Below are 13,899 nucleotides of genomic sequence, written 5' to 3'. Positions count from 1 at the left end.
AGAACAGTGCTGAGAATGAGACCCTATTCTGCAGCATAGGAACTCAGTAGATGTGCAAACACTGTAGGAAGCAAATTCCAGAATGACAGACTGCAAACACCTCTGGGCAAATAGAAGAAAAACCATCACTGCCACCCAAATGCCCCAAGATTGTCAGCAACAGAACAGGAAAAGGCGTAACTGCCATCAAGACAAAAACATAGAAAATTACAGTCACTTTTCAAAAGGAAAAACACCCATGTTTTCTTCACATTCTCTTCCTGGCTTACCCTCTTTGTAATTATGGGACAGAGGTAATAACAGCCACCAAAAGTCCAGCTGTCACATTTTGATAATTCAGTGAATGCCCACACAGATCTAATTACCTCAGCCAGTCTACATGCCTAAGACCTCATGTGGCCATGGCCATTCCTCAGACTTGCCCTGACAGAAGTTTGGAGAGTGGAAGCAACAGCAGTGCTAGATGATCAGGTATTTTTTAGACCGACCAAGGTTAAAGTATAGGGGCAAGAAGAAGGGAAACAGCTGCTCTAGACCTAGAGACAGCAGAATGCTTTAAAACCTAGAAAAATAATTAAACGAGCTAATGAGCCATAGTTAGCAAAGGAACCACAGGTCAAGGCAGATACAATTCCTTAGTGGGGGGAGAGGTGAAGAAGGGGAGAAGCCTTCCCATATTGGGACAGAGAGGAACTAAGTTAGCAGCTCCACAACAGAGCTGTGGCAAGGAGAGGAAAAAGGGATATATCAAGACAAGAGGTGATTTATTCTTAAGTTTCAGGGCTGGAATAAGCAGATGATGAACAATAGGGAATGTCTGTGGTGGATCCACACAGGAGACAGAAGTGGAATGGCAATGCTACAGGGTTTGTTTTGTTATTGCTTTTGTTTGTTTTAAAAGGAAGCTAATAGAAAAACACCAGCAGCTTAAAATGCTCCAAGCATACAGCCTGCCACTCCTCCTAGGTTATAACAAAAATTCCTGCCTTGTAATGAGAAGAGCTTCTTGGGATCCAGCAGCCCTCCGACTCCTCGCCCCCAGCTGGGGGGCCGAGGGGGTTCCCGTATCAGCGGCTCAGCAGCACGGAGCTCCCCACGCTGGCACCGGCCGCCTGCCCAATTCAGACCTGTAATCTCCCTCGACTTTGATTTAATGCAGCAATTACTGGTAATGTGGTTTGAAGGAGATAAATGCCCAGTACAGGGCTGGCTGGCACTGACGCTCATTTCACTCATGATGCAAGAACAGTTTTAATTAAAATCCCCTTTATGATAAAGGAGCTGCTTGACTGGATGTTTCTGTGCAGCCCTGATACGGAGCCTCCTCCAAAGCGGATTAGAAATCAAAGTTTCCCTCTTCTCGCTACTGGCAACACACAGAAATAGGGAACACTGTCACCATGTCACCCCTCTACAATTTCCTTAACCCTAGAAGTGCTGGGGAAATGCCCACACTGCCTTAAAAGCAATTGTTACTTCCTTCTCATGGCTCTAGTTTTTCAAAAACGAAGCACAAGGGCTACTTCAATTAGAATAAATGCACCAACAGAGCTCATCCTCTGTGATCCAAACCTGGTTTCCCCTCTATCTGGCTTAAAAGGAAATCACCTTGGCTACTTCTATGGCAGACCCACACCTACAGCCTGCATTCTGGCAAGGACGGGTATCAGCTCCATAGTGCTCTGGCAAGGTGGTGGGAAATCAGAATTTGGCTGAAAGACTGGAAAAGTAGAAGCTTCTGCTGGGTGGGGCAGAGCTGCATGGACAGGGGAGGAAAAAGGAGCAACACCGCAAGATAAAGACATAAAATTGGCAGAGCAGTCAAGATCCCAGCACAGACATGTTCCAGAAATGATCTGTCAGCTCTTGATAGAGTTACAGCAAATGTAGGTGCAATTTTGGGTTGGTTTTCTTCTTTACACTATAGGAAATAACAGAGATGAATATATTAAGTACTGCTAGTTTCTATTGCAAGTGCCAGGAGCAGATTGTCACAGTGAGAAATTGGCCTTGTGCATTACACAGAAAAGGCAGCACTGGGTTTGGAGGCCTGCAGACAGTGCAATGTGAAGATAAAGAGCCTCAAGTCTGAATGTGCATTACTCCTCTCCTCAAGCCACTCGAATACACATAAACATAAAAAGGTTAATTTAAGCAGCTGAATTTCTCTGCGACCTCCAGAATATATTTGTGGGCCACAGGACTACCCAGGCCCTGACACAGGTTCCAGTCTTCTCAGAGCATGTGCCTTATCATTTGATCAGTGCTCCACATTCCCTGACATTGTCTTCTCCTCCAATGATGGGACTCTGCTCCAAAAACCCTTTTTCTTTAACATAAGAAAACAATTTTAAAGTATCTGTCATGTTCCATGATTCCCCACCCCTTCAGACAGCACTATATCAAACAACAGATGAAACAAAAAGAAAACTCCTGACAGAACCAGGAGGGATTCAACACAACAGCCTAACCAGCTGACTTCACAGGAGACTGAAGCAGCAGACACCAGACCACCAAATGCACTGCTATGAATGATGAAACCAGACTTTAGGAGAACCTTGCTCCTCAACAGGATGAGCAAAGGGTAAAAACACCAGGTCAGAGACAATAACAAGAAGATTTTGTGTGGTTTTGCTGGTACACAAAGGGAAAAAATGAAACAAAAAAAGGCCTGGTATAATTAACAAGATTAAAGGGGGATTTAGGATCAGGACAGAAAAGCAACGGGCCAGATTGATCCTTACAGGATTAAAGCTGGAATCCTACTAAGAGTCCAGTGGTTGAGAGATCAACGCAGTGTAATGGGATTAAACCAACATCAGCTTTTGTTTTTACACAAATGAACCTCCAGCGCCTGTATTTTTACTCTTCAGATAAGCAGCAGAAAAGTTGACTGGTACCTACAAACAACCAGGGGCACAAGCAGCCAAGCACTTCCCCTTTGGCTCTCTCAGGCAGAAGAGCAATGGGTAATGCCACTTTCAGAAATAAAGAACAAAAAAATTGTGGTTTATTACAAACTGTCCAAATAGCCAAGAAAGCTGAGGATTTACCAAAGTCTGTGTTCTGGCCAGCCCCACATGAACTGGTATCAAGTGTGATGGGATCACCCCAGGCCTGATGGATGGGGAAAGCAGGAGGACAGTCCCAGCTGCAATCAGACATGCTGCCAACGGGCAATTGGATTTTGATATTGTGTCTTGCCGGCAAGGAACAAAGGATGCAGTATACTCTGCAGAACATATCAGCAAACACATTTAAGACAAATTGTCGCATGCCCCCATTGCACAACAATATCCAAGAATTACAAAAGTGAGAAAAGCCTCTTTCAGCATGTATCATTTGCATTACAGCTGGTGCAACACATGCAGGACAGCTGCACTTCTGTTCCCCTGCCCTGAAATTTCCAAAGCTTGTCGGTAATTTGAGTTGGTAGCAAGGGGGAGGGGAAGAGGGAAACAGGACAAGGCTAGATATTCTTTCTAGATATGTAAGCTATTTTTAAAGTTTTTAATTCTTGTAGGAGAGAAAGCTAGGCATGTTTAAATGAGAGGGTATCCATCACCACCACACTTGGCTGAAAAGGGAAGCGGTGTTTATTGCACACCTGTTTGCAACAGCTAAACAGCTGCATTGAAGAGCAACATTCCTTATGCAAGGAAACAGCATTAAAGGATCCCATATTTCCACAGCACTTCTCAGTCCAAAAGGTGTTTAAAAACAGCAGTTGCACACACACTGTACAAACTTCACCCAAATTTCTTCTACAGAAGAAAATTGTCCCGAACACTAAAATACAAAAATGCCAATACCACCCATTTCTTAAAAGATGTCACAGTCAATAGCCTCACCTATGCTGAACAGGCTTCTCCTTTTCAGCTGGTTGGTACAAAAAAAGTAACCGCCATTCCCTGCTCCTCCTCACTCAAGCAGCAGCCAAAATCCCAGTGTAATAAATCAGGGGGAGGGGGAGGGAAAATAGCTGGAACGACTGCTGGATCCAACAGGCCTCAGAGCAAATCTGCTCTGCAGTGCTGCTGAGATGGTCCCCATGGAGATATGCACCCCACTTATGCTGCACCTTCCTGAGAGATATTTTGTCTTTACTCTCACAAGGCTTCTCCATCCAAAAGGTATGCCATGGATGCAAGGAGACATCACCATCATGACTGAGGGTGGAATGAAAAATAAGACCATTACAGCAAAAATGAAAAGTGAAAAAATAGGAACAGGCAGTTCACACTGCACATTTTCTATCTTCTAGCCACGTACACATATTTGAATTCCAGCACTTTTCTGCATTTAAACTTTGTTTCAACACTAGATGACTTATAAATTATTAAAAAAATGTACAGAGGAGTGTTCTAGTATCATCCTATGCCAGCTCCTTAAATATCATGAATAATAATCCCTAAGAATATCTTAAAAAATTGTCATCTGGTCAAAATATTTTCACTTCATTATTGTCTTATGTCCAAGATTCAATCAGAGCATTGTGTGGGGGACAGCATCTTTCATTTGAGGCAGTAGAAAAACTAACTGCCTTCGCCCTGGATTCAGCTTCAGACCCAAGAACCATCTGGTAAAAAATCAGCCAGCGCATTGTGCAGGCAGTATATTAGTCATGAGACACAGGACTCTGAGAACAATGAAACCTAAATTTAAGGGACAGACGAAGGAAACTTAATGACTTGTTTAAGCTTCTTCACAGCTTTGAGGAATCTAACATTTTTAGCAAAAGAATTTAGCACTGGAGGGCACAAAGCACATCCTCAATGGATTTCTTAATTTTCTGCAAGCCTGTTTTCACTTCCAGTGTGGAACTATCCACTGGTCCACCAGCACAGCTTGCCTCTCCAGTGCATGGCTGCAGGGTAAATCACATTGCCTCGGGTACAGGGTACCATCCACAGCTGTGGTACTGCAGATATAGACTGCAGTTCCCTCTCCAAACTGAGAACTCCATACAGAGAACATTTTTTCTGACCCCTCTACATCACTCAAGCTCCTGCTGTACCCAGTAGCCCTTGCTGAACTACGAAGGGATCTTTTCCAGCTAATTGCATAAGCTGTCCAAGCATACTTTTGGTTAAGCATGCACACATACACAGTTGCTACCCTAGTGACTGCTTAGAGCTGTGGCAAAAAAGCCACCCCACTTCAGGTCCGCTCAGAGACCTTTCTTTCTAATATCATTGCCATTACCTTGGAGATTAGGACAGCTCTGGCAGACTGGAAAGCTGGGTGGAGAGAAACCTAATGAGGTTCAACAAGGGCAAGTGTAGGGTCCTGCACCTGGGGAGGAATAACCCCAAGGGCCAGTACAGAACCTACTAGAGACCCATTCTGCAGGGAAAGACCTGGGACTCTTGGTGGATGACAACCCGACCATGAGTCAGCAGTGTGCCCTCAGGGCCGGTGGTATCCTGAGATGCATCAGAAAAACTGTGGCCAGCAGGTCAAGGGAGATCCTCCCCTCCTACCCAGCCCTAGTGAGGCCACACCTGGAGTGCTGTATCCAGTTCTGGGCTCCACATTTCAAGAAAGACAAGGAGATAAGAGGGTTCAGCAGATGCCACAAAGATGATGAGGGGTCAGGACCATCAAGAGAGAGAGATGGTCTCTCAGGAGAGACTGCAGGAGCTGTTGCCTGTTTAGTCTGGAGAAGAGGCAACTGAGAGAGGATCTCATTAATGAATTTAAATATCTTAAAGGTGGGCACCAAGAGGTTGTTGCCAGACTCTTTTTGCTGGTGCCCAGCAACAGGCTGAGGAGTAATGGCCATAAACAAAAACACAAGAAGTTCCACCTCAGGATGAACAAGAACTTCTTTATATTGAGAGTGGCAGAACATTGGAACAGGTTGCCCAGGCTGGTTATGGAGTCCTCCTCTCTGGAGGACTTTAAGTGACTCTGCATTAGCAGGGGGATTGGACTAGATGCTCTCCAGAGGTCCCTTCCAAGTCTAAGGACTCTGTGATTCTGTGAAAACAGTAAAGTTCCATCTCTAATGGAATTAAGATTAGCAAATAAGCACCATGGGAAGTGCAGGAAACACAGATGTTCAGTCTCAAATTGCTATTATCTGCACTCTTCCTCAAGCTTTCAGCTAGAAATCACAAAGGCTGAGGTTTATTCTCTTAGGTTCATTCTCTTCCTTCCAAGATAAACAGGCTGTTTTGTGAAAAACTAACTTCAACAGGACCCAGCCCCTGTCAGTCTTCCAAGACTTGGACAGACTTACAGCAAACAGAGTCCCCTGTGCTCACCACTGTTTGGACAGGTGGGAATAGCAGTCAGGCAGAAGAGCCACTGGAGGAATACACCAACTGAGCAAGCCTACATCTCCCTAATTCTTTTGTTTAGACTCATCAGAGAAGGGAATTCCTGAACATGATGGCAATGTGCTGTACACCTGATTTACACAAAACTGGACAAAATCACTGTAGCCTACAGAACAGCACATCCTGATCCTGAATCTTCGTCTTCCGAAGCTGGTACCTTAATTTGAAATGGCTTCTCTTTTTGAACTGCACTGGGTTGTCTTGTTTCAGCAGTGACCTTGGCATCTTCCACAATTACAGGCTTGCAGGAACACAGAATTGGAAAAGATCACCTGGATTATCAACTCTAGTCCTCTAATAACACAGGCAGTCACATTATATAATCTCTTTCATACACTCTTCTTTCTCTGTTTCCTAAATCTCCAAAGCCTGTATAAAACCCTAGATACAAATAGATGCAAGTTGCTTTGTCACACAAAGCCCCAGAGGAACGCAATGCAGACATCCCCAACCCAGCTGTGCACAGAGCAGCTCAAGTGTGGAAACAGTATAACCATGTTCATGAGGTGCTGCACCAAAGCTAATAAACCTTATCGAGCAGCAGAACTCATTATCTCAGCTGCAGTGCTGGACAAACCTAACTATATTACTTCTGGATTCAAGCTGCTATGTATGCATGCCACAGCATGGCACCGCAGGGACTCGCAGGCTGGGGAGTCAGCTTGCATGGTTACTAGCTCAAGGATTTTCACATGAGCTCCATTTTATGGTTTTCTAGGGCTTTTCTGCTCCAGAGCAAGAATCCAAAAATCAGTGGTTGTATTAACACAAAATGTCTTTTAAGATACTCAGAGAAATTCACCCAAACCTAAGCTCTAACATTCATTCAGGAAAAACTTTCTACATCCTCACAGCCACAGTCTCCCAGAGGCAACTCCATCTCCACCTCTCTCAGCAGTGCCCACGCCACCTTTCACACACAGCACCTGCACGCTCCCTCCTGTCAGAGCTTTGGGTGATGGCTGATGCTCATTAGCCATGCCTACCAAACAGGTTCCAGCCAAAGACCTAGAGGCACAGCTAGACTTCCCCAGCAAGAGCTGCCCCAGGCTTTGTACCAGAACAGAGCAGGGAGGCAGTTTTCCCTGGATAGTCACTTGTTTTGCTGCTATCAAATGCATGCCATAATGTCCATATACTGTTCACTGGCCATAGCTACCTCTCATGAAAAAAGACCAAACAAATAATAGAAAGACCTGGCGTGAGGAAGAGCTCGTTGCTAAGACTCAAGTTTGGCAGCAGAGTTGGGTTTCCAATCCCTTGGTGGTAAAGCTGATGAGCTCGGAGCCTAGAGGGAAAAATCATTCCAGTGAATGCAAAGAGAGACTTTTAAGTGACAAAAAGGCAAGTAAAAGACAGGTCAGGAAGAAAACCAACAAAAAAAAAAAAATTCAAAATTAGCTTGGCAAGCTTACTAGCACTATTCTTCCTATATGTTAATTAGTGGGTCTAGGTAAGATCTTCACTTTCACAGGGCTGTAGAGAAAGAAATCATTTCTCACTGCAACAGGCAGTCAGCCCTATGACAAACACTCAGCATGTACTCTGTACACGGCTGCAAGAAATGAGGAAATTATCCATCCCCACTATAAACAGAGCAATGAATCCAGTGCTTTCCTACCAGAAGCCTAGCAACAGCATGGACCTCCCTTACCTTGGTCCCTCCTGCCTTTGATAGTTTCAGCTGTCTTTGAGCACAGGAGAAGAATGATTGATAAATTGCTTCATAGGGCTGCTGCCCCTTCCTTTCAACCTTTCTTGTAACAAGAGACCTCCAACAAGGCAACATTCATACATGCAACTCTCAGAACACATCATGCTCTTTAGAAAATACTTGGAATGAAATGACTCTAGATTATATCTTATGACTCACAGTACACAAAGATTCATCTGCTCATAAATGAAAAAACTCGGTCTTTCTTATCCAGTAAAGGGTTTAATGCTTTTCCCACCTTCAAACCACTCTGCTCCCGGCTGTCACCAGCACAACACCTGCCCCCGTGTTGTCACTCCTGATGGCCCTCAGCACAAAGACCCTCTTGCCTTCACAGCCCAAATTACTCATGTCCCATTTAGAGAAATGATGACTAGGAGCTCTCTTCAGCAATTCAAGAGCTCAGACAGCTGTACACAAATGGGGACAAGTGTGAGAAGAGACAAAACTATAGTTAGATGGTCCCCCACAAACAAAACACTTGCCTGCAGAAACAGAACTATACGCCTCCTGTACATAAGGCAAATACCCACTCTGAGTTGCAACACTGACAATACACTCAAACGGTTTGCAACATCAGAGAGACTATCACACCATCTCTGCCTCAGAAAGACTTTATACAACTGCATCCTACACAACGAAAGTGTTAAGATAAATAGTCTCTCTTGATATTTAATGGCACAGATAGTCTGCTGCCTTCACTTTGCTCACAATGCCAAGCATTAGGTCATCACAACAGATATTTTAAGTTTCCTATTCTCTAGCTCTCCACAGCCCACAATCTCCTGCAGTCTACAAGGCTCTCAAATATTTAAGAGTATCCTGCAACAAGTTTCACCCGAGGGAATACAGTTCAGCAAGCAGGAATGTCAGACTGAACCAAGGCTACACCACCACTTAATTCCAGAGGCAGCACTGTAATCAGGGACTGTGATGTTGCAGGTAGCCTGTATGTCTGGGTTCAGTATCCACATCACACCACAGCAGCAGAGGAAGGTGCATTCTCCTTTTTATTTTACTGTTTGCCAAACCTAACAGCACTCAATACTGCACAATCTCTTCAAAGAAGATAATTCTGTAACATGCACCCCTGGAGGGTGGGGGGCTGGGGGAGAAACATTATGGTTGCTGTGGGAGTCTTAATTCTGGATTTCAGAACTTGCATATTTAAACCTCAAATTTAACATTGCATTAATGTAGCTTCATGCATTGAATTAAGGAATGACTCAGTACAAATCTCCATGCATCTACTGAAGTCCTGACATTCCAAGGACAAGAGGCACAGAACAAAAAATAAAAAAAAGATAGCACAGAAAACAAGAAGAGAATGAGAGGCAGAGGGGAACCTGTGAGCAGGGAAGCAAGAAACTGGCACAGCCAAGGCACAACAAACCCCACACCAAACCAGATCTGTCAGTTGAGGCTCCTTGTTGTTACCGCTAAAGGTTATGTAGCCTGCCAGGATAAAAAGAGCTTAAAGCAGAAACACAAACAGGCACAGAGGAAAAGGTCCCTGAAAGGTCCAAGGAGGAGATTCCCCAAAAGTAATAGTGTAACCTGTACTGAGAAGGGAAAGATCATCTCTAGATAGTAAAAACTCACTAATTTTTTTAATTACCATGGCAGAGTGCCCAGATGATGACTTTAAAACCCCTTCAGCTATTGAAGCATTTAATACTTATTTTCTCCACTTCTCTGAAGTTTAACTGCAATGCAAACACAGTGGTAGTACTGCCTGAAGTTCAGGGTGCAGGCAGAAGCAGCAGCCAATGGGGTTCAACCATTGGCAAGCAACCCAGAGTTAACCCTCTTTCAAGAATCCAGGTCAGTGCTTCATGTTTTGGGCCAAAGCTGGTCTTTAGGCAGGCTAACACCTCTATTTTATACTAAAGTGCTCACACATCCCTCAGCACAGGAGGTGAAACAGCAGGGCAGCTCTCCTCTGCTCCCACACTCATCCTCCCCATTTCAGCAGAGTAAGGAACATCTCCATTGTTCACTCCTTATCCAAGATCAGCAGCAGCAGTGGCTGAATTACTTCTCCTCTCACCCCACCCACCAAACCAAGCACAAATCTTAGCTGAGCCATGGGTCCTGCCCAGTCTTTCTCCCTAAAAACCAGCACCCCAAGCAGGGGTCCCACACACCAGGCTGTGCAAGGGCTAAGTGCAGAAGGTGGACGTGCCTGCCAGCAGGACCTGCTGGACGAAACCAGGCAAGTGTGCATACCCCTGTGAAGAATCAGGTTACCCTGCAACAAAGATAGTGTGTGTATGTGCAAAGGAGGGAAGTCAAATCCTTCTGCCTGGGTTCCAAGGCTTGCTTTGTTGCTAAAATAAACCAGTGTTTGTTCCTGGGAGTGATGTGGAGCTGGACTCAAAGCAGTCAGAGGCAGAGAGAACCCTCTCATTCTGAGTTACAAACAAGGGTTTTTTTACCCAAAAAAAAAAAAAAAATCAAACCAAAAACTTGTGACCCAACTATTCTTTACCTCACATATCTGGATAAGGAAATCCAAGGGCAAACTGCTGATCTCAAGGGTGCCCAGGAGCAGACAAAACTACACGTTGATGACTGAGCAGTCTAAAAGCTGACTGCTCCAGTGGAATTCCAGTCCTTGTTCAAAGGCTGAAAATATGTATGTCTTCGTATAAGCTATTACTTTGCTTGCTGGATCTATATAACACTTTACACATGGTTTTTTTTTCTCCTGGTATTTTCCATACTCCACCAGAAACTTGAGTAACTGTGCCACTTCTGGAAAAACAAGCTTGCATCCAGCTTTTCTCGAAAGAGCTTTCCCCCCCCCCCATCCTCAAAGTCCCAAACTGCAAAACTATCTAACCCCTTCCTGCTCCTCTCCTAGCCTTCAGAGATGTACAGATCCCTTTCAGCAGCACTCCTCCACTACATGGGATGTCTCTCAGTAACACCAAAAATCCCATAAAGCAGAGGCACATGGGAACAGCTTTATGCATAAAAAATTTATATCTATACACACAGGTCTCTCAGTTGGCAGACAGTGAGCAGCATTATACCAAAAATTTTGTCTCCAAGGCACCTGCCCAAAACTGTTCTCTCCAGAGGCACTTAGAACCACAGGAAAAGCCTGCTTGATACCCAGTTAATAGTACTTGCTCGAAATATTATTTTTTTAAAAGGGAAAACTAGCCCACAGTGAGTAGAGGCTGCACAGAGCTAAGCCCAACAGTGAAGGCCGCTCACGTTAATGCAGAGTCCTTCAGCTTTCCATTCCTTATATGTGCAAAGTGTGCAAGCCCTCACACACGCTTCCTACTCACCCAGAGGTACATCATGTTAGCCTGGGTCCTTCAAACCCAGCAGTGAGATGATCCGGCAACACAAGAGGCACTTCAGTAAGACTGACGAGGCTGAGGTTGGTCGAGAGTGTTTTTTGGTTTTTTTTTTCTTAAAGGGAAAAAAAATCCGAACGGCTCAGTTTGAGGCTTAGAAAGCGTCTCGCCTCCTCCACCCCCCTCCTCCAGCTCTGGCTGCTCGGCGCTCTTCTCTCGCACTTAATCTCTCCCTGGGAGTTCCCAGCCCCGTGTGTCTGTACTGGCGTGCACAGCACACACTCTGCATTCGCCTCCAGGGAATTTCTCTCTGTCATTCTGCTTCTAAAAACACAATCTCAGCCTCACAAGATTCTTGCAATAGGCAGGGATGGGTGGGGTTAGTAATAAATGCAGCCCGGCTCCCAGCGCTGGAGAGCGCTTACTTTAGAGAAGGGAACTGGAGCTGTGAATGAAGCAGAGAGAAACTTTGTCCTCCAAGGTCATTGGGGGTGAGGACCCATTCCCTCCCACCCACTAATTGCTCGTCTGGGAATCATCCGTAGATGCAGGAGCCACGCAGGGTGCCACAGGCAGGTTCTCCTCATCTTCATCTACCCCCTTAGTCACACCCCAAATTCGGTTACAATTCAGGAGCTGTATTTAATCATTAACCACTGACAGGCATCAAGGAGCCTAACTGCTGGGATCCTGAAGCTAAGGAGAAAATTCATGTGTGCCAGCCCTGGAGCTCCCTCAGGAAGAACCACTGTCGGTGTGAGCTGGGGAAAAGAAGCGACACAGATAAAGGGGTTAATCTGCTTTCGCAGGTGGCTCCACACGAGTATTTTACAGACTTGCATACTGCTGGAGGGAAAGCAGCAGCTGGCTCCGGTTCCTCAGAGTGTATCGGGTTCCCACTTGCCTGGAGGCAGCTTTCCCCCAAGTCTGACTGGGGCAAGCGCCCTTGCAGCCTTGCGCTCCCAGCCTGCTCCAATTTCAGGACTGCAAAGCTCTGCTGGTGGGGCGGCAGCCGCAGGAAAGGCACGCTGAGTGGAAGACACTCGTCCCAGATCCCTCGACAAGCACCAGCAAGTCCTTCCCCGCACAAGCAAATCCTCGTCCCATCCCCCGTGCGCAATGCCACAGGATGAGTGTCACCTCGCATCTCATTAATCAGTTAAACCGCTCTTCCAAACTAGGAAAACGGGTTTCTCGCCCCCTTCCCTTCCCGCCTCAAAATGAAGAATTGACTTCCCTTGCCGGGCTCCAAATGCTAAGTTAAATATGGTCTCATCTCAAACGGAGGGAAAAAAAAAAAAAAAAAAAAAAAAAGTGTTTTCATTGAGGTACTGGTCTCCTTGGAAATGAGTTTTGAAGAAATATTTTTATCACAGCTAAAGATAAAAATGGTGCTATTCCACATATCACCTCTGCTTCCTCTACTTACAGATTACTTAAATGCAATCCAGGGGGCTTGGAGCAAAGCACATGTCAGGCTCCACACGAGGCCCTGTCTACATGGGGTGACAAATGGATGGGCCTCTTGTCACAGCCAGCGCAGACACCCGAGATGTCCTCCGCACTCCCCAGGCTCCCCCTGCCTTCAGCAAGCTACAGACACTCCAGGGCACATCTGTCCCAGGAACAGGCCTGAGCACGTGGGATGCCGATGGGCTCCAAGGAAATAAATACATGACTGTCACTGCAGTCCCACATAGAAACCTGGAGAAAACGCTTATTGCCATTACCAGGATACAGCAGTCATAGGGATCCGCTAGTTAAAGACAAGCAAGGCGACACGCGACTTTCTAGCCCAGAAAACCCAAGCCCTGCTGCTCTGGGAAGGAGCAAGAGCTCCTCCAGAAAGCTGGGACTGCACAGGGTTGTTCCATTATGGCATCACTCAGGTCTCCCATCTGCTCTCACCTTTTTGCACAATGGGTCAGGTTGAGAGGGTGAAAAGCAATGTTCCTAAAAATCACTTACTGCACTAAAGCTTATGCCCCACAGTCTCCAAAGAGTGAAGCATGTGATCCACAAACCTGTCCTCAAAGGCTCAGAGAGGAGCGAAACAGCAGCAACGCTGACATTTGCATCACAATTAGACACTTCTGTTAACATCTCTGAAGCAGGGTCACACCAGCAGCAGCGACTAGTTCAGCCTTCCTGCAGATTGAAGCAGACATTTCTGCACCAGATAACCTTGGTAGCATTTTCAAGGTTTTCTTCTGATCCAGAACCACAATTCAAAAATGTTCCTATGGTCATTTAAATGAAAGCTGAGATTCCTTGTGTGCAGGGGAAAAAGAGATAAGACACATGGACCAGGTAAGCAAATCCAAATAAATCCTAGTTCATATGTATTGCTATAAAAGACTTAAAAAGGATGAGTCTTAAAACTAAGCTGAAGAGTTATTAAAAACTTCCCTAATTAAAAACATAGGAAAAGAAAAAAAAAAAAAAAGAAAAAAAAACTTCCCCTTCCCCAAGTTCTCATCCTTCAGGCCACCTTCAGGTAAAGAAAATAAAAACTTTCAGAATAAGC

At 45.3% G+C, this 13,899-nt stretch overlaps 1 protein-coding gene across 7 annotated transcripts in view; it reads right to left on the bottom strand.

Annotated features, from left to right (window-relative positions):
- The window catches only part of RBFOX2 (RNA binding fox-1 homolog 2), a 171,150-nt gene that overhangs the window by 102,394 nt on the left and 54,857 nt on the right, over positions 1-13,899 (bottom strand). The window contains exon 1 of one of the 7 annotated variants that reach the window (XM_041713566.2): positions 11,361-12,173. The exons of the other annotated variants lie outside the window; for them this stretch is intronic. Within the exon in view, the coding sequence (XP_041569500.1) occupies positions 11,361-11,375 (15 nt within the window). The 5' untranslated portion in view covers positions 11,376-12,173. Of the gene's footprint in view, positions 1-11,360; positions 12,174-13,899 lie in introns of those variants that run through there. 7 annotated transcript variants of the gene reach the window in all.

This window comes from Taeniopygia guttata, chromosome 1A (genome assembly GCF_048771995.1).
Source record: "Taeniopygia guttata chromosome 1A, bTaeGut7.mat, whole genome shotgun sequence".
Lineage (NCBI taxonomy): Eukaryota > Metazoa > Chordata > Aves > Passeriformes > Estrildidae > Taeniopygia > Taeniopygia guttata.
This window is presented reverse-complemented; position numbering and strand designations above follow the sequence as displayed.